The sequence below is a fragment of the Squalius cephalus genome, assembly GCF_949319135.1.
Source record: "Squalius cephalus genome assembly, chromosome: 8".
NCBI lineage: Eukaryota > Metazoa > Chordata > Actinopteri > Cypriniformes > Leuciscidae > Squalius > Squalius cephalus.
Genome location: NC_137129.1, coordinates 19,580,349 through 19,602,359, shown reverse-complemented (window position 1 = coordinate 19,602,359; position 22,011 = coordinate 19,580,349). Strand labels below are relative to the sequence as shown.

The window sequence follows — 22,011 nt, the reverse complement described above, 5'->3', positions numbered from 1 at the left end:
ACGTTTCATTTTTTTTATTATGAAATACACAGATATGTAACTCAAATTAAAAAGGCAGTTTGTGTTCTCGTAACACTTTATTTTATGTGGTCTGTGACTCTTAGGGGGTCTACAGTGATTCTGCAGGGTCTCCAATAAGTCTTATAGTTTATCTCAGTTGCTTTGGTGCATTTCTCAGATCACATCATCTTGTCACTTGTGCACATCATAAAAGCAATTTCTCATTCTTTTATACTTTATACAAATTGCAAATGCTTCGGTACATTCATGCAAGAATTGATAATGTACAACTGTCTGCTGTTTCCTACATTATCAACTCTTTATGTCATGTTGATCAAAATATAGGCCTATTATACTATTTCTCTGTTGAATTGTCATAGTCCTCAAAACATCTAGGCATTAGTTCCTTGCATTAAAAATGGTTGACTAGTCATTAAAAATGGTTGACTAGTTGTCATAAACTGTCAAGCATGTTTTCAATACATTTCTATTAGACTTTATTTTGTAAATGTGTCCTGAATTGAAGAATTGCAGAGGTGTATTTGGAATTTCACTAATGGAAATAATGAATTGATAAATTAGGAAGCAGCAAGGCAATTCATAATCAATTGCATGAATTTACCAAAGCATTGGCAATTTGTTCAAAAGTAGTTATGAGAATTTCAGTAGTGATCTGAGAAATGTACCAAAGCAACTGTGATAAAAAAATTAAGGATTCAGGAATTTTATTCAAAATTTAACAGTGAGTCCTGCTGCTTGTGAATTTGACAAGATCAAATTCACCATGGATGTCCTTTTTTAAAAAAAAATAAGTATTTAAATATTTTTTTTTTATCAGTGAGCAGAAGCACTTTGACAGGAGGATAGAAAAACAGTTAAAGAAGAGTGGCAAGCCATAGGAGAGTCATCTACAGGAGTCATCATAATTCATAAATGGTGTTGATAAATAATGTTTTTGTGAACAACAATATTGTCTCTCTAAATGGCCCTCGGAATTTTAGAAAAGGGATAAATTGTGTTTGTCTTCATAAAATGCTATAGGACACGTTTTGTAGCTGAATGATGACCAATAGTGAATAGTACAGCAGATATTTAATCGAGGATCCATATGATTACACAGTGCTGTATGTCTAATGGGCTAAATATGGTTAATATCTAAATGTAACTTTATATAAATTCACAACATATTTCACTTAGTCTCCTGTATAAAAACATACAGTGAATATTCTATATTCAATATTCAATGAACTATTCTACAGTAGGTCATATATAAATATTCTACAGTAGGTCATATATCATTACATGTCATCTGATCCAACTGTGTGCATTATTAATTTTTTAATTCACAAAAATAGTCTTCTGTAGGCTGAATAAAACAAACAGTCATCTGTAGGCTGAGTGAAGCGAGTGAAGCCCAACTGAATATCTACAGATATTTTAATCCATAGTGCAGATCTACACTGTAACGTTTATATTTAAATTAACAAAAAACACAAAATTGGGCAAAGTCTATGAACGGGATGGTTATTAATGTGTAAGTTTTGAGCGTCGATTTAATGGTGTTATTTCGCAGTATATCCCCCTACTGGACGCATCAGGAACAGCAGGGGCGTAAAACTGCCTGGGGCGTAAAACTGCCATGGGGCGTAGATCTACCGGCTCCAAGTCTGCAGCCTCCCCATATAGGACTATCCTGGCTGCAAAATACATTTTGCTGCCGCTACATTGCAAGCACTTAATGTAGATAATATAATATATTACTTGTAATAAACTTTAAAGGGTTAGTTAACCCAAAACTTTAAATTATCCCATAATTTACTCACCCTCAATCCATCCTAGGTGTTTATGACTTACTTCTTTCAGCCAAACACAACCAGAGTTATATTTAATATATATATATATATATCCTGGCTTTTCCAAGCTTTATAATGGGAGTGAATAACTTTAATTTTGAAGCCCAAATAAATTGCGTCCATCCATCATAAAAGTAATCCATACAGCTCCAGGGTGTTAATAAAGGCCTTCTGAAGTGAAGCGATGTTTTTTTGTAAGACAAATATCCATATTTATAATTTTATGAAGTATAATCACTGGCTTCCGGTAAAGTCCGTACGCGAGTCGAGATCCGGCCAAAGAGTAACCTCTGACACGATGTTTGACCATTCTCTCCCAAGGCTTAGAAGAGTCAGGATTAAAGTGTGCTTTTTTTACAAGGGTAGTAAAGGGTAAATTGATGATATAAATAAATATTTAAGCTGCCTCTGTTTTCCATTAAAAAAATAATTCTGTTGTACAAATGTAACCTCAGATGCAGTTTAAAGGCTAAATATTAGTTTGATATACGCTGGGTTATTATATAAACTATTTAGCTTGAACTCATTTACAGCCTGACACACTTTTGTTAATTGCTACTTACCAAGTCTAATTTTAGAATACATGTTTCCATTTACAATGCTTTTTTAAATAACACATTACCTCATACTGTGTGATCAGACCATTGGGCTCCAAAGGCTCCTCCCACTTCAGAAAGATCATATCATCCAATGGGGTGAAGGTTAAAGACTCTGGTGCAATCCCTCCTGGGACTGCAGGAAAAGAAAGAAAACAATCAAATCAGACAGTCAGATCCATCTTACTAAACACGAGTTGTTAAAAATGGTCGAGATGGAAAAGGTGGAGATGCTATAGACTAGAGGGGAGGAACCTTTAGAAGGACAAATTGATGTTCTAGAAACCCACAGATCCATCTCATATCTGAGTGCAGCGGTAGAGGGCACAACAGGCAATTTGTTGTCTTCTTTACCAACACACGGTGTGCAATAATATAGGGCAAAAGAGAGAGAGAGAGAGAGAGAGAGAGAGAGAGAGAGAGAGAGAGAGAGAGAGAGAGAGAGAACACTTGATGCTATGTTTGAGAGCGAGAAAGGGATCTAACATTCATCCAGGCCAAAGACATTCACCATGGCTACAGGCTGAAATCATCTCATTAGGGCTCAGTGAGTATGAAAGTTGGGGAAACTTATGTAATACTGAGTGTTATGAGCTATATGAAGTCTGGCTTCCAGAAGGCTATTTAAATGTTGAGTCTTGGGCAGTGTTGAGGAAAGTTAAGGGAAAATGATTTCCTTATGCAAACAGCTAGTGCAGAATTGGTTCCCTTTAATAAAAATAAAAAAACCTTTTAGATGCAAACAGCAATTATGGGCCCAGCCTATAATCAAATTGTTTGTTCTGTGGTACACAGCAATTGTGATTTCTTCACAAATACATCAATACCGTCAATTTGGGGGGAAAAAAGTGTATATGCCACAAAGCTTCTATGCTTCCTTTGCCCCGTAAATACTTTTTTCCCACATGGCGTAAACGAAATGGCTCACAGACAAACAAAATACATGATATGATTGCAATTAAGGACAGATTGTCTATTTATTTTCCTCTTTTCCACAGAATTACTACACTGCTAATGGAACCATATAGACTGGGTAAACCCAGACTGATCTGCCGGCGATTTGATTTCGCGCTGCAGCTCAGGCTGGAAACCTGTACATTTATCTCTGCTGCTTCCTTTACAAATTTGCGGGAACCAATCAAACTGGCTTATCCACCTGGCGCGCTATTAGCGGGTTTAATCCAATCCAATTCCAGAGCCGTTACGGTTAAAAGATCCAATTCCTTTTAACCTCTCGACGATTCTCAATGGCTTCTTTTTAGCAAATAACTCGCTCGAGTGGGTGTAAATACCACTAACTTTCATGTTTTTTTTTGCCTAACCTGCAAAAATCACTCGATTCCATTGCTGCTTCTGCAAACTGCTGATCAACACGTTTGGTAACACATTTCCTGCCTGGAGTTTTCGCATCACTCTGCAAAGTACGTCACCCGGATCGTTGGTCTGATTGGTTGAAGGATTATCCAATTGTGTACAGAGTCATTTGAACTATGCCCGTTGATCACGCCTCTTGTGCAGTAGAAAATACAGAGCAGACTCCCCAGACCAATGTTCAATCTTAAAAGATTGAGCTTGGTCAGGTGATAGCCAGACTAGGAACCATAAGAATCATTAAGTAGAATTGTAAGAGTAAGGTTTGTGCCAGCTAGAAATAAGTTCACGCAATTTACATATGAACACGACAGGTGACGATGGAAAAACACAAGGAGAGCAGCAGCTTTCGTTTCGACAGCCGCAAGACTATGCTGGACGTGGTGGGGGTGTGTTAGAAATCAAGAATAGTGAGAAAACTGTCACGTAACCTGGTAAATAGAAACTCTCATGATGAGGAATACTTCAAGGAAACAGGGTTTAATAACAAATACTCCGAAAAAGGATTAATGCAGGGGAAAAAACATTTACATTGACGAGAACCGACCATAAACTGAAAGAGAAATAAATACACAGGGAACTTAACGACAGACAGCTGAAAGTAATTTGTAACCAAGGATTACGTCCCGCCCCCCTATGCTATAAATACCACCAGCCCAAACCGACCATTGACATGTCATGGAGCAATATGGGTTGGAGATGTGTGTTGCTTAAACGCTCAAGTTTTATTCCGTTTTCCAACTGTACATTGGTTAAGAATGAAATGGCTAGAATTTATTCACACCTCTAACGTTACTATTGAATATTGAAACGGATGATCAGCGCTCGGATTAGCTTCCATGTTGCTGTCAAGTACGAATTCGCTCCGTGCACAATATGGCGACCGTTGACGTTCGAACTTGAGTGTGTGGGCCAGTACTTCCGGTGAAAACTTCTGACAGCGAGAGCGGGAGACAGCGAGAGTGAGAGCGAGAGACAACAGCGACCGAGTTATAATACCAGAGAGATAATTTTTCACAATTTGTGAGTGTTTTTAGGATTCAAGAGAGACGACTTGCCTTTCACAGGGTGACAGCCTCAGCACTTCATTGTTGTGTGCCCTTATGTACCGTTTCGTCATGTTACAACAAAGAAGTCAGCTTTCATGCATTCCCTGCTCACGCTGTGGTACGGGCTGAGTGGATGCAGAAGATCCAGAGGGATGACTTCAACCCGACCAAAAACTCGGAGATGGAGACCGAAATGTATTTATACATATATATTTATACGTATTTATACATATATAAATGTAAAATATACACAAATTTAGCTATATTAAGTTAGCTATATTAGATTGTTTGTGTTAACTACAGTTAAAAATGTAAATTAATCACAATTATTAAGATTACATTTTTTTACAGCTGTTGTTTGTATCTATAAAGATAATTGATGCAAAGAAAGCATGTAAATGTAAAATATGTGATGATAAGATTGATCGAGCAATTGATGTAATTAAGTGAAAAAATATGCGCAGAATTGAGGAAATGGTATTTATGGAGATAAATTGTAGCCTATCACAGGACAAACATATGAATGTTCACTTGGTATTTTATGCAAACAACTCTAATCGTAGTTGTATCATATTTACAGTAGGCATAATTGTCATTGCATACTGTGTATGCAGCATGAGTATGCAGAAGATAATCTTCTGTTTGTGAACAGTTGTATTTCATTCATTAATCTGACTATGCATCCATGCATTTAATTGCCATTGGCTCGTGTGATAGTGATTTAGATCTTAGTAGTATTTTAAGTGACATAATTGATTCTATAAACAACTATAAGTGATCATTTTCGGCTTTCTCCGGCTCCCTGCACCAGGTGTAAAGCGAAACCAGAAGTGTCTATCCGCACTCTCGCTAATCGGAAATCCAACATGGCGGCCACGTGCAACTAGCCTATTGCAGTCTGTGAGGTAAACTAAACACTATTTGCTATTTGAAAACGGGGAGGAGCCATTCAAGATGTCCTAGGCTTCATAGAACATCATAGACTGCTGATGCTGCACGTCATGTGGTGAGATAGGGTAAACACTGACTAGTAGTAAAAATAGTAGTCGTCCAAAATATTTCGGAATCTAACCGAAATATTCCATGCATTTCCCATCTCTATACAGATGCTTGAACAGGCTGAAAAGCAGCAGAGAGTTTTTATATCCCTACTTCTCATTTCTCATTAACTCTCTTTGTCTCTTTCTGCAAGCATGCTGGCTACCAGTAATTTAACATTACTTGCAGAATTAATTCATTAATTAACTTCAGTTCATGTTGTTTCCAATTAACCAAACACATCAAACACAAACAAGCTCTATCAGTGTACAAAATATATAAATAAACCAACAGAAAATGATAAATGGAGAGCATTCATTATGAGCCGTGTTCATTTTCAGATGGCGAGGTTTTCACTTGACCTCTGAGAGTTTCATCTTAAAGCATTTGCATGAGAATGCACCTCCAGCAAAAATGTGCTGCCTGACACACAATGTAAATAAAAATGCAAACATAAGCAAAAATCTTTATTTCATTTTGCTGGTGGCCTTTTCTTATACATTTTCCATATACTTCCATTTAAAAGTATGATCTTCCATTTAATTATGCTGAAGCGTGGTATTATGTGAGTCAATATTTGTGTTGTTGCTATAATTGGGCTTTGAGCACTGCGGGCAAACTGGGCCCTGGTGCGGTCGCCACATCATAATTGCTCAGATAAATACATGCCTTTGCAAAGATGGATGTGTTATGGCTACTGACCCGTGCAAAAAAAAAAAAAAAAACTCTGGATAAATGAAAGTTTAATCAAACTCAGAAAGTTTATGAACAACATGGAGATAAGCAGTATAATGATGTGATTCTTCATCGGAAGCCAAAAATACTTGATTACATCAAGCTGTTTTGGAGTTTGTTCTAAAGAACACTGTTCTTCAACACTAATGAATAAAATGCTTTATGAGTTTACAAAACAGTCCTTGGAGTGAAAATGATGGTGCTTTCAATCAAGACAATATTGTCTTACTAAAACATTTATGAATGTAGCTGTGCAAGGTCTGTTCATTTAGTGCTTGAGTTTATCGTGTTAATGTTCCCCTGCATACAAAAATGTCTGAATTATTGATTATGTAACTTAAATTACACAAAACCCTTACTAAATCAAGCAGTAAATTAGAGGTCACAATGTTTTGGAAAGATGAACTGACACACTCAGAAGAGAAGTGATATCTAATGTGTGAATAGGGACAAAGAGTCGTGATGCTTTAATGGAACGGTGCATGTTTGAATCTTGTCCTAATATCTCTTTTCCCAATATTAACCAGTCATTAATGTTTGAATCAAATGGAAGTTGCAAAGATGAGTGAAACCAACCCATTCTCACTCCTGAGGCATTTGAAGAATTGTCAAATGCCTTTAGTGTTATGGTGTTGCTTTAATGATAGACTAAGAACTCCCTTGCTTTCAATGAGAAACCGTCAATACCAAGACATGAAAGGAATGGGATTTTTGTCATTGTGAAATTATATATTGGGGTGTTAGTCATTATGACATATATGTTGGGTTATAATTGTCAATTTAAACAGCCACAGCATTTTTTTTTAGATTAAACTACATTTTACCCAAAAGCCCACCCCTAAACCTAATCATTTGTCAATGAGTAAAACAATTTAAAACACATGATATAATGGGTAGATGCAACTACAGCCAAAGCTTACAAATATCCCAAGTATTCCAAGGCCAAACGATTACTTGAAGTGTGAGGACCTCCATTCACCGTAACATTTAAACCACAAACACATTCAAAAATTGCCCTCAAATTGAATAAATATTACGCTAGCTTTGATTGTGAAATACTAGTGGCTTTCATGGGTTTTTTGACTGTTTGCATCATGCTAAAGTTCAGAAAAGATATGGCAGCGGGATCATTTTCTGCCATTAAATACCTAAAGTTTCACTCTGTTCCTCACATAAATTTATTATATGGCTTTAGAAGACTTAGAATTTAATTTTATTGCATGAAACACAAGGCTTTTGTAATTCTTATATACAGTTTGTATTTTTTTTTTTTATCTGGGTTTTTTTTTATCTGCTTGTTACATATTTAATATAATTTAGAAGTTTAAGGAAGGGGTGGGGTTAAATTTTGAAAAATATCCATGAAAGTATACTGTATATATTAGGAGTGTGACGAGATTGCGATATTAAAACATAACGATATTTCTCGTTGAGGTGAAAACTGTCTCGCAGTATCAGCATGGCATAGTTGAGTTTGTTTCTTTTACTGCATAATTCATACTCAGAAAGTAAAACTGAAGTGACAGTTATTACAAGGTTTAGGGCTGTCACGATTCCTTGACACAATCTGAGTGCTAGATAAAAAATAAAAAAATAAAAAAATCATCAATTGCAATTTCCCTGTGTCGACTAACTGGCAAAATACTGAAAGTGGTGCATTCCGTTGACGAAAATCAATGAACTGCATTATTAGACTGTTTTCTAAGAGTGCACAATATATTAAAACCATAAATCATAATAAAGCATAGTGCTAGTGTGAAATCACAAATGCAGAGCAAGCATTTCCATCTTAAAGATGTTGTCAAATATTAAAGATTAAGAGGACATTTTGAATTAAATGTTGTTTGATAAATATTTAAGAAATATTTGCATGTATATACTGTGTATATATATTTATATTATATATAATTTATATTATATATAAATATTTTATATATAAATAACACATTTTCTTAAATATATATATGCATGTGTGTGTATTTATATATAGAAAATAATTATACTCTGTACACAGACATAAATTATGTAAACACAAACTTTTATTTTGGATGCGATTAATCGCGATTAATCTTTTGACAGCCCTAATATATACTATAATATATATATATATATATATATATATATATATATATATATATATATATATATATATATATATATATATATAACCACTTGAGAAATGTGTAAACATGGATGTAATTTCCCATCTCATCATTTTCCTTTTACGTGGTGTAGTTTGTGTATTCTGGTAAACTTTGGTAATAAGGTTAGACAAATCAGGTGTGTACCGTGTTTAGTCCTTTAAGCTTCATCTCCATTTGTAGCCTAGTGTACATCACATTTTGGGTAAACCTTATTTCTAGCCATGTAACGAACTTTAAAATGCTTGTAATATGCATATCTTATGTAACTTTGTATTCCTATAATCTTCATATGACATGTTTTATATCTCTGTAATCCTCTCAATCTAACGGAGTCGAATTCCGATAGCAGAATGCAGTAATGTGCATTGTTTTATACATTTCATATTTCCGGAGCTGAACGGCTCAATCCCATCTCCTCATGACTCATTCCAGTGGGCGTTGCCTACAGGACAAAGGAACTTCTTCCCGCTCTGAAATCTCTGAAGGTGATTGGTCCACATACGCGAAGTAGGCGTGAACCCATCTTCTCCATAAGAGATTGACACCGAAGTTTCTCAGTGAGCACTTTTACGAACCCTCTTCGTCAGTGAGAAGATCCATGGCTCCCTTTTAGGGAGCGTTCTCCGTTTCTCTTTTCTTTTTCTTTAAAGGAGAACTCCGGTCAATTTTAACATTGAGCTAATTTTTTTTGTCAATTTGGTGTGCTGTCAATACAGAGAACAACGACAAAAATCGGTGTTGCCTACACCGTGTTATCCTCTTTTTAAAATGTGCACCCTGTTGACTTCAATGGGGCAATATTTAACCCTCTGAGGTCTGAGCTGTTTTCTGGGCCTGGAGGTGTTCTGACATGCTCTGACATTTGTGCTTATTTCTGTTACTTGTGACATTTTCATGGCTAAAGTCTGATTACACTGTATTCAGCACAAACTCTGCTACAATAATATATCAGCAGCATGTATATAAAAGTGTGTAGTTTTGAGATAATAACATTTATGCGTGGTTTGTGAAAAAACAAAAAAAAATTGTCACTGAAATAAGCTCATGAAACCCATACTGATTATTTCTTCATAAGACTTTTGAAAATTGTATCACGTAGCCCAGAATATTTGCTTCAAAACTATGTGAAAATCATCCTGACTGCTCATTCAGAGAAGACAATATATTGATTTAAAAAATTTACGACGTGTTTTGTGTGAGAAAGCTCTATGCAAGAGGCGTGGACATCTCATTATTATGTAAGCTTTTCTCACCTGAGAAAGACAAAAGACACTCCCTAATGGCCCTATTAGGAGCTATCAGGCCCTGCCATTCTGAGCAACCTTGCACAAAGAATGAGGAGATTTAAAAAAGAATGGCTTTTTGATTGTTTTTAATGTATTTACAACACAACATAATGACAAAAAAAAAACCACATTATTTAACACACTGAACTAAAGACAGAGACTTGAACTGTCACACACCTTTGTGCCATTCCTGAAACATAGTAGGCTACATACCTTTCATTTCCATGGTGTTTGATTTTTCACTTTAGCATGTTCATGTATGGAGACTTATGTGAATGTTGAAGTCAGCAGGACTTATCAGTGGCATCTTGTTCCTCTAAAAACAACAACAACAACAAAACAGCTGTGAACATGCTGATATCAAGAGAAACTATGCTGCACAATTTGGGGAATATATTTTAGATTTTTCAGGTTAAAATAGCTTTTTAAAATGTACAGAATACACACACACATATATATATATTAGCCTACTTTTACCATGCTGTGTTTTATTAGAATATAAAAACATCCTCGTGTTGAACACGTAGGCTATACAAGCACTGAAAGGTTGCCTATCATTCTAGTTCACATTTCATGTTTCTGTCTACATGTACATATATGACATTAGGCTTAGTTCATGTTTTTACTCCAAACTCATTTCATAACATACATTTTAATCTGGCACGACCAGTTTAACATGTCTTACCTTAAAAATCTTCTCATCTTCAAATCGCGTTGTTCTGAGGTAAATCCGAGGTAAATTCAAGGTAAACAGCACAGCACAGCACAGCTTACAGTTGTCCAAACCCGATGAAAGCAGAGAAGAGTAAGTCTCTGCTTCTTTGTTTTGAGGTGATGAGGGCGTTTACAGGTCTGCGTTTCTCCGCATGGATCATTTGCATGTCAATCGCTCGTGCGCGCGTGGGTGTGGTCACATTAGAGTTAATGAGGACGAGTTTGAGAAACTGTACATGCCGCTGCTTTCGTATGGATTACTTAAAAATAGAATATTTGTTTTTTATATAATTTACATACTTTAAAAATAGAGATTCCAAGCGTTGTATAGACATGCGTTTCAAGTCTGTGTGACAAACATTCGCTGAGTTACAGGTCATTTTCTGTCGCGTTTCAGAATGAGTTTCACATTGAGAGAGACGGCAGAACGCGCATCATGTTTCTTTGTTTTACGAAAAACACAACATTTTGTTTTTATTATGAGTGTACACAAATAAAAGAAGACATTTAACAGTTTTGAATGATGTACAATACAAGTATGTAAAATCAAAATCAACAGAGTAATTTGCACTGATATAAAAAAAAACGAGCAGATCACGCCGGCGTGATTGCCGACCTCAGGGAGTTAAACCTGCTTTTAGCCTCTTAACATCCTTGATGTGTCATTACAAGTGCACAGGTCATGTGAGTGATTCCTTCAGAGTGAACACAAGTGAATCTGACTACAGTAGATGTGAAAGAAATGGATAAAAATGATGTTATTTAAGCCAGCGCAAATACCTGTATTTACATCCTGTTTTCGGTTGAAGTCCAAAGTAGTCGATTGTCGAGTTCACGCGCATAGGTTTAGTTACCTATGATCACGCGCGTGAACTCGACAATCGACTACTTTGGACTTCAACCGAAAACAGGATGTAAGTACAGGTATTTGCGCTGGCTTAAATAACATAATTTTTATCCATTTCTTTCACATCTACTGCAGTCAGATTCACTCGTGTTCACTCTGAAGGAATCACTCACATGACCTGTGCACTTGTAATGACACATCAAGGATGTTAAGAGGCTAAAAGCAGGTTTAAATATTGCCCCATTGAAGTCAACAGGGTGCAAATTTTAAAAAGAGGATAACACGGTGTAGGCAACACCGATTTTTGTCGTTGTTCTCTGTATTGACAGCACTCCAAATTGACAAAAAAATTAGCTCAATGTTAAAATTGACCGGAGTTCTCCTTTAAGTCTTTTCTTTATTTTCGTCTTCGGACTCTCCCTACGTTCAGTGAAGCGAACGTAGCCGGCAACTTCAACTCAAAGAAAAAGACTCTTTGAAATTCCCGCGACCGCGCTCAACAGAAGAGATGGAAGTGCAAGCTCCTCTTCCTTAAGGACACACGCACGAGCACTTCGTCTGAGAGAATTTCTGGTTCCATGGCTCCTTAGGGAGCGCTCATCTCCGTTTTCTTTTCTTTTAGTCTTTTGTCTTTGTTTTTCATATTCTCCTTGGTTCATTCCCGCCTACGAGGGAAAATGAACTTAGCCTGAATTATTTCTTTAGTAACTTCGCTTTCAGTGAACCTTTAAATCTTCCCGCGAGACTGCTCGCCCCGGAAGACACGAGAGAACACACCCAGCTCCAAAAGAACGACACACGCGCCTTCTTTCCTCAGCAAATACAAAGAGAACCATATGCAAGTATTGATTATTGATTTGATTTGATTGATGTGATTTCTTGTTGTCTCTCTCAAAGGTTACATTGTCTGTGATTTTTGCCATACTGCGATCTCTCTCCTTATTTTGGCTTTCACTTTCGCTCGCTCATCCTCTCCCCATCTCTCACATTCTCTCTCACCTCTCTCAATGTCTGATCTCTCTAATTCTCTCATCCTCTGTTAATTCGTGTTCGTAATGTTTTTCGTTTTGTTTGTTTCGGGTGTATATACATACATATATTCTGTTTGAATTGTAGTTCGATGTATTTTTAGTTCAATTATTAAAACCAATATATCCTCGATTGATTCTGTCTGCTCATATTACAAAGTCAATGAAATGTTGATCTTAGCTACAAAGCTTTACGATTTGTTATAAGGACAAATTTGTTTATAAGAACAGGAGAGTTGTTTTCATGGCCAGAAAACAGCTTTCTTTGAATTATAAGAAAGAGATCATTTTTGTTGAGAAATTGTTGGGTTAATCTTACGGCCGTTTGCTGGACAAACAGTTTGATAGCTCCATTAATTTCCATTACAAATTATTCTGATAATTGATCTGAGGAATGGACTGTTGATATATTAGTGATTAAATCATAATTCATTATGATGAGTAACTGATGTATACAATTGATCTAATTTTCAGTTTCAATAATGTAATGTAACTGAAATATGTGATATATATTAATCATATTCCTGATTAATGAATAAAATTCCCTATATAACATTTGAGCTAATGTTAATGTACTACCCAGTGCGGTTACATGTTTGGTGGAGACGAATGCGACGCATATCAAACTTTGTCCTATGAGCAATTCAGTTTCAGTCTGTTTATATGGTTTTTAATCATTTTTGTGCACGCGCGCTATGAAATTATGAAATTGTGAGAAGTCGCAACGCGAACTCACTCCTAACTGACTGAGGCAAAAAGCCGAAGTCAGTAACGTTACATTTTAACAAGTTGCTAAAATATGCCTAGACAATTTTAGCACTGTTAAATACTAAGTACACTGCAGTATTAATATTACAAATGTCCTGTAGAGACGAAAGAATCTCTCTGCAGTTGATACATTTCTAATATTTGTTTTAAATCGCTGTGAACGAAGAATTCTCACGTGCGTATTACCGGTATTAATAAATATGTTTTTAAGTGAGATTCCTTCTAAACATATAGGCCTTGCATGCAAATGTCATTATTGAATTTGTGGTTAACCCAGTGATATTCAACAAAACGATAAACTCCTGGTCAAAATTGGTTTAGCTACCCAATTGAAAACCTAATACATTTAAATCATAAGTGCTATTGTGAAAAATGTTTTATTGGAGTTCGAACAAACAGACGGAAAATTCCTGTTGACCACATTTGAGTATTTGCGGCGAAGAAACCCTGCCATACTCTTGTGTGCAGTATTAAAAGCACCACAAAGGTACTAAAACCTTTGTCTTTTTGTTTATGTGTGATTTATGCAGAAAATCAGCACGTGACGCGAGCTGAAAGCTCTTAGCTTTTGGAATCACATTAAAATTGGTTGTAATTCCGCTGACTAAACACCAGAGGGCGTCCTTTAAGTGTTTAGAAGTTTCAAATTACGCCCCGCCTTCTGACTTCAGCCTGCAAGAGCGCAATCACGCCATCTCGTGGCCGTTTCAGATAATGATTTCTTTCTGCTATTTCTCACTTTCCCTGTGACTAGTGAATTTGTGATCTAAACTCTCAAATAATTATTTGCATTTACAGCTTGGCTTGTGCGAATGTTATTTCGCGTTAGACAATTTTCCTGTTTTTGACTGGTACATTTACTTTGAGTTTGGTTTAAAAGAGATTTGAATTAAAACTTAAATTAAAATCCCAGTTAGCCATTGAGAGCCCACTTAGATGGAAGTCCGCCACCTAGTGGCTGCCCCCCGCTAGGTCGGGCCACTCAGCTCTCTTTCCCTCTTTCCAATCCTGTTGTGAACTGTTTTATTTCTATTTTTTCTCTTTTGATTATTTTATAGTTATTGATGATACTTCACTGTTATCGTTAATTATTATAGGATATTATTCTGAGTTCTCCTTTTTACATTTTCTTTACATGCTCATTTAAATTTGATTTAAACTAGTTTGAATTTTAAATTTAAATTGAGTTGTCTATTCAGCCACTGATATTCACTTGGAGGAAACAGCGCCCCCGTGTGGCCTTGTGGATATTAAATCAGTATCACTCTTTTCCTCCTTTCAATTGTTTCGAATTGTTTCATTTATTTTCTACTTTTCTCTTTTGATTATTTCATAATTATTAATGATACCTTACTGTTATCATTGGTTATTCTAGGATATTATTCTGATTTTCCTTTTAATTCTTCTTACATGCTTATTTTAAATTTCAATTTAAACAAGTTTTGAATTTTTAATTTGAATTAAGTTTTCTGTTCACCATGTGAAGCACAGAGAGGGAGTACGCCCCCTTGTGGTGAAAACCAGCTATTGCGGCCTGCTTCTTCTCCCGTGTTTCATCCTGTCTCTTTCTATTTTGATTTTGATTCTTTTTCTTCTCTTTTTTGGGTCAGGTTATTTTGATAATTACAATCATTATCATAAATTCCTTTTGTTTTATTATTATTTAGTAAAGCCTTTGACTTCTATTGCTGCCTACTTAATTACTCAATTTGGTTTAGAAAAAAAAACGTAATCCCCTTAAGTTCACTTGTTCATCCCTTTGTGTGTATTTTTAGGTAAGCACTTAGTGCTCTGCGGTGAAGTTGCAGTCATCTCTGGTTGGTTTCTGTCCGACGCTACCTGACGCTGGCCGTGCGTGAGTCTCAGACTCTTCCAAATCTCGTACCTCCGGTTGTGGCACGCCACCCCGACATCAGCAATTTGGCCCGCCAAAAGGTTAAGTCAACGCCAGCGACACACAAGGCAATTTTGAGACAATCACTCGAACTGGGGTCTGCTGAAAGGACCACTCCGAAAGGAGAGTTCCGAGCAAAACTCAATTTTTCCGTGCCGTCTGATGATTGACACCTTGGCGTTGCCACTTTGTGTTTAAAGTTGCAAGTGGTTTGAGTGGGCACACCGTGGTACCGAGAGACGAGGTTGCCCAAGGGCACTGCAGTCAAGTGTTGGAGAACCGTCGGAGAGGTTGACCGAGCCACTGGTTTCCACCTGAGTGGCCTCAATTCACATCAGGTAAACTACATCACACCATCTTCCTAGGTTTCCTACCCCGATAGCCCCACTCAACTGTTGGCCCTATCTTAAACCCTAGCAGTAGGCTTAGGCCTCCTTATTCTCCCTAACACTTCCAGTGTTATTATTTATTCCAGTTCATTACAGACCTATTCATTTTCATTGTTTTGTTTCACTCTGATCTTTTCTATCCTTTTGTTCTGTTGTGATTTGTTTCTTTCATTTCACCTAGAGACAGTAACCTATGAGAGCCACCAAGTAACGCTGAATAAGTAGAGTGACAACCAGCAGCCGGTGTCACCACGTGACCCGCCAGGCTACTGCCTGCCAAAATCTATATTTCAGGTCCTTAGTCGACCCAAGTTAATTGGCACCGTCTAACTGTCTGATTCAGTTAGCCCAAATTCTCATAGACGGTATAGCCGTATTAGCATAGCGCGTTAGCCTTAGAACGAACTTGCATTGGTCTCTGTGTGTGTGCTGTGTTTCTATCGCCTACAGTGAGCCAGGATGTCCCGTTCATCCAGTCCCGCGGTCCGTTGGAATCGCCTAGCGACATGGCTGGAAGCGATGATGAACACCGTCCTACCCAAGGATGCCAGTAACCTGCAGCACCTAAACCACGAGCAACTGGACACCGAGCTAGACAAGCTGATAACCCAGGATCTGATCCAGAGCTACAACTACAAAGACTGGGCCAGGATCGTCGGAAGTGTCGCTCACAACGTCGTCGCCCAGGCAAGGCTCAGCGAACGGAGCAACATAGACCTGGAACAGCAAGCAGCAGCGCTAAAGCTTCAAGCGGAGGAGGCCCTGAAGGACCAGGCAAGAACCCAGAGCCGTCTAGATCAGCTCCTCCTCGAGACCCAGTACCGGTGCGAGAAAGAGAATGCCACAGATCCAGAGCTACAGAAAGAAGTAGAAAGACTTCAACATGCCCTGCAAGATCTTCGCCTCGACACAGACCAAAGAGAACAGTTGGAGAGAGAAGCCCGAAAAGAACTCAACGAAAAACTCCAGCAAGGTGAAGCTCTCCTTGCAAGAGCAGAGACTGAACTGAAAGAAAGAGACGCTAAAGCCAGGGCCTGCGAAAAACACTTGCAAGCGGCCCGAGCTAAAATCGATGAGCATACTCTGCAGAAACACGATCTCAAATATGAACTTGACATTGTTCACAGAGAGCTGAAACATTCTTATAGACTGCAAAGTAACCGGGAAGGGGAAACGCACATCACAGAGTTTTCCCCGACCCGCTGGTCCGCACCTTTCAGCCAAGAACCCAGAGCTGAAAAGGGGGGTGAAAGCCCACAGTTCAAGACATCACCAGCCAGTTTTCAAGAACACCTGTCAGCAGCGAAGGACGGAGAGCCCTTCCAGAGAACCCATGCCACTAAACCCTGCACGGCTCCCCGAGAACTTGACAAGCTAGCCCGAAACATCCCTACATTCAAGCCAGATCTTGCAGGAGGGCATGACATTCACGCTTATTTACAAGACATTGACTTTCACTTGCAAACTGTCGCCAACGTGACAGCTTGGGACAAATTGTATCTGTTAAGAATCACGTCTAACAGTGACGTACACAGCTTCCTAGACCGTCATCCAGAGACTGTCAAAACGGACTTCCAGCAACTGTGAAAAGCTTTGATTCTTGAATTCTCTGATCCAGACTCGGACCATGGGCTCCTTAAAGCTATGGACCTCAAACAGGGGCGACTTGAACACCCACAGACCTACTTCAGCCGACTCCGAAAAGCCTACTTCAGAGCACGCAACGAACCAGGTATGGAACAGGATGTCAATTTTAAAACTCTGTTCCTCCGGAACCTGCACCCCGCCTTAAATTACCATTTGGGCGTTTTGGCTTGTACACGTAGCATGTCTACCCAACAGCTGAGAGACCTCACCCATAAAACTTACACCAAGCAAAAGACTATTTCTGAAAAGACTGTGAAAAACCCCACAATCTACTCTGTCTCTGAGCACTGTTCAGAGTCGACCCTAGAGGGCGCACAACAACCCCACAGTCACAGACCTTTTTACAGAGAGTCCAGACCGTTCCAAGCCAGCAGAGGGCAACACAATCGTGGTGGTGCTCGTCCAAAGCACCAGAGCGAGCTCTCTGAAAGATTCTGGGACGGCAACACCCATCCAACAACCCAAGGGATAGAGCTCCATGGGAAGCCGGCCGGCGACCCAAAAAGAGCCGATCTCCACCGTCCAGGACACCAAGCCCCGACAGCCGGCAGTGGAACCACTCTCGACACGACACTGGTAAGCTCAATCCTGAGCCCACATCAGAAAAACACAGTGCAGCCACGTCTGAAACAGCAGAGATCCTGAGGGTGCTGAAAGAGCTCCTTTACATAAAAACTCGCAAGGAAGACAAGAAAGACGAACCAGACATCTTATGTCTAAACATAAGAACTGAAACCAACAACCTGTCTAACTGCCATCTGACTAAGCCAAACACCCCGAACACTGCTCGTCATCCACAGACCACAGATTTAACTGTCACATCACAAGGTGACAGCATCACCCAAGCTCCACAGCTGACAGCTGCACAACCTGAACGAGACAGCACACTTCCTCACACCAGGTACCACTATCCCAAGGTACCAGAAAATGCTGTTCTGACTAACTGCCTCCGCAGCGAGCTACACGAGACTGGTCCCAACCACCCATCGATCGTCACACCTGCCCCGATGCCAACAATCCTGGGCAACCTCATCGAAAAGGGGGTGGGCCGAAAACTCTACCTGAACATCACGTTAGAAAAAGAAGTGAGCATGGAAGCCCTGATCGACACAGGATCAGACCTTACGGTGATCGCATCTCAACTTTTCAAAAGACTCCAATTTGAAGCTAAGAGACAAGATCGAACTCTTACACCTCAAACTTGTGAACTGAACGTACAGTCATACAGTCAAAATGACATCCGGCTCGAACAGGTAGCTCACATTCACCTGACAATTGGTCCTTTGAGTCTAGTCCATCCCGTGTTCATCTCAAAAATGGACACTTTCCCGTTCCTCATCGGCAGAGACCTTCTAGATCGCTTTGAACCATTACTGGACTTGAAACAGCTCAAAGTCTGGGCGCAAGTACGAGAACTTTACCCCCTCCAGTCACAGCCAGACTGTCAGGTCACAAAGGTCACGGGAACTTCCGCAGAGCCAGACTGTCAGGTCACAGAGTTCATGGGAACTCCCACAGCCAGCCATGAAGACACAGACTCAGCACCAGGTCAAGGTTCAACTTTGACACCATGCACCTTCCAGCTCACCAAAGACTGTGACACCTGCTGCCTCAAGGTCATGACTGACCTGCAGCGACATGACCTCACTCATGCCCTCGCCAAGCCTGGCGCACTAAACAACAAGCTGTGGTCACTTTCAACCCGAACACCCACCCACCCTCAAGATTGAACTTATTACACACAGCATAAAAACTTTACAAGCTAAACTGCCTACCCCAAAGCCGCTTACGCTGGCTCCGCTGTTTGCAAACACAAACATAACGGACATGCGGGCTTCTGTCACCTCCATAAAGACTTTGCTTAACCCTTTCACACGTAAGTTTAAAACATTCTGGCTGACCCCCCAGTGTGAGTTTTTCAAGGCGACCGTTATTTAGAACGTGTCACTTTATGGTTTCCATGGTGACGCGTCATTGCTTGTCACGTGACACACCGCAGCAGCAACAGAGCTGAATGAATGATGATCTGCTTTTATGTCATTTTTCCTTTTTTATTCAAAATATTCACAAATTTGTTAGCTATGACATGAAATATCTGATATTCCGATTGTCAAATATATGCAAGTGGAAGTGTTTTGTTGTTTAAACTCCTTTATAACGATCGCGTTAGTTGAGCTGTATGCGTGATGGGCGCCGCCATCTTAGTTTGTGCCGCAGACGCAGTTCAGAGAATCGGATCTGTTGGATTTACAACACGTGAATTCATCCACTTATTCCGAAATACATAAAAGTAAGTAGCTGGTTAACTGGGAGAAGAATAGAGTAAACTTTAAAGTTACTTACACAATGTGTATCAATATGAATAAAACGTGTCTAATTATAATGGAAAGGATTATTATTGCCTCTTCCATAGACATCAGTGTGTATTTTATAAACTCTAAATGTATTATTTTTTTAGTACTTATGTGAATTTATATGTATAAAACCTAAAATAAACATTATGTGGTTGAAAACACTGAGAAGTTGTGATATATGACAGCTCTGAGCACGCCTGTCTCTGGCTCAGCGCCAGCCAACGCACGAAAGCACATTTGAATTTAGCAGTTGATCACGTGATGCACTGACCGTTCTAATCACACCGGTGTGATCGTACGCTCCAGGGACCGGCCTAGACTGATCACACCGGTGTGATCGTACGTGCGAAAGGGTTAACCCCTCCAACCACCATCGCACGCCGTCTGAACTCACTGACAACCAGTGCCTCAGACCACTGCATGACACCAAGCACATGCTGCGTACACAGAACAGCATTCTATATTGTGCACCATCTGACATCACAACGCAAAGGCTTGTAATACCACGGCGCAAAGGGGGGATAAGGCCAATGTACGTCCATGACGCATCATGCGCTGCAAACCACAGCACCAGAGCCACTGATGAGACACTGAAGCAAGCGACGTGCCGGCACGGCATGCAGCAAGATGTGGCAAAACATGGGCCAAGGCGAGCTAAACCTAGTTGCCACCCACAAAGTAAAAAGACTGCCCTGTCCAACCAAAGACAACCCTCGCTGGCTTCTTCCTCCTCTTTCTCTCTCTCTCCCTGTTGTCTGTACCAGGTTGCTGCTGTGGTTCGCCATGCTGTGCTGTCAGCCAACCAGAGGACAGCTGCCACCGAGAGAACAACCGAGACTCCTGATCACCGAGTGCAGGACCTACACCCAGCAAGTGCATGTTCGACTCATCCAGCCCCGCCCGGCCTACAGAGCACACTACCCCAGCACCGTAGCCCAATACAGCTGGGCAAGTGCCCGATGGACAGAGGACTCCCTCTCTCACGCCGAGGCCAAGGTCGAACACATGTTCAGCCAACTTGAGAAAGTGACTGTTACACAATCGGGACTCCTAAGCACCAACCACCGCTCAAGCCGGCAACTTCAACTCAAAGAAAAAGACTCTTTTGAAATTCCGCGACCGCGCTCAACGGAAGAGATGGAAGTGCAAGCTCCTCTTCCTTAAGGACACACGCACGAGCACTTCGTCTGAGAGAATTTCTGGTTCCATGGCTCCTTAGGGAGCTCTCATCTCCGTTTTCTTTTCTTTGTACTACCCAGTGCAGTTACATAGGCAAGACGGCTCACGTGCCTATTGGCTGCCCTGCGGCAACTGCAGCAGCCTATCGAGAGAGGCCCCCGTGTCGTCAGATCATTGGATCTTTGCGCCCACTGCGTCACGTCCCGCCGAAACTCACGTGGCCTGGGCCTATAAATATAGCTCGATAGGCTGATTTCACTGATTTTTCATCTCTTCAGCGAAGCTCTCGCATCGCTGGATCCGGAGAGGAAGAAGCCGCGCCGTTGAGAAAGCCTTCTGCGGGACGAGCCTTTGCACCTGAAGCCGCTGGTCGACAACTCGCCGCCTTCAGTCGCCGTTCCTGCTACGCTATCCGGCGTATACATATCCTTTTCTCTGCTAGTGTGTGTTCGCCGCTGCAACACACACTCCTTCCTAAAAGAGCCGAGCGTCTTTATCAAGATGTCTAGTTCATCCTGTGGCTCGTGCCGAGATCCACTCAGAGACGGGGACCGCCATGTCATCTGCGTTTCCTGCCTGCGCGAATCGAAACTACGGTGAAAGAGGAAGTAGCACATCTACTTCTAGCCGAAATAGCGAAACTGTTGAGCAAAGGGGCCATAGAGCCTTTATCTCAAGCTCAGAGCGAAGGGGGTCTATACAGCAGATATTTTCTGGTACCGAAAAAATACGGGGATCTCAGACCCATTCTAGATCTAAGACAGCTGAACAAAGTGCTTTCAAATGCCGGTTCAGAATGCTCACAACCAGGAAAATCCTCACGCAAATTCGCCAAGGGGACTGGTTTATGTCAATAGATCTGAAGGACGCGTATTTCCAAATACAAATAGCGTCACTTCACAGGCGTTTCTTGAGATTCACCTTCGAGGGCCAGGCTTATCAATACACAGTCCTGCCGTTCGGCTTGTCCCTAGCACCCCGTACATTCACAATGTGCATGGACGCAGCGCTCGCACCCCTGAAACTCCGGGGCATGCGAGTTTTGAACTACCTGGACGATTGGCTGATTCTAGCTCGATCACACTCAGAGCTCATAGAACACAGGACCATATTACTCGA

The 22,011-nt window shown here is 40.1% G+C and overlaps 1 protein-coding gene across 4 annotated transcripts in view; it reads right to left on the bottom strand.

Annotated features, from left to right (window-relative positions):
• ptprua (protein tyrosine phosphatase receptor type Ua) overlaps positions 1-22,011 on the bottom strand; it is a 582,203-nt gene that overhangs the window by 253,630 nt on the left and 306,562 nt on the right. For all 4 annotated transcript variants that reach the window (XM_079878073.1, XM_079878074.1, XM_079878075.1 and 1 more), the window contains exon 9: positions 2,476-2,585. In XM_079878073.1, the coding sequence (XP_079734199.1) occupies positions 2,476-2,585 (110 nt within the window). The remainder of the gene's footprint in view (positions 1-2,475; positions 2,586-22,011) is intronic.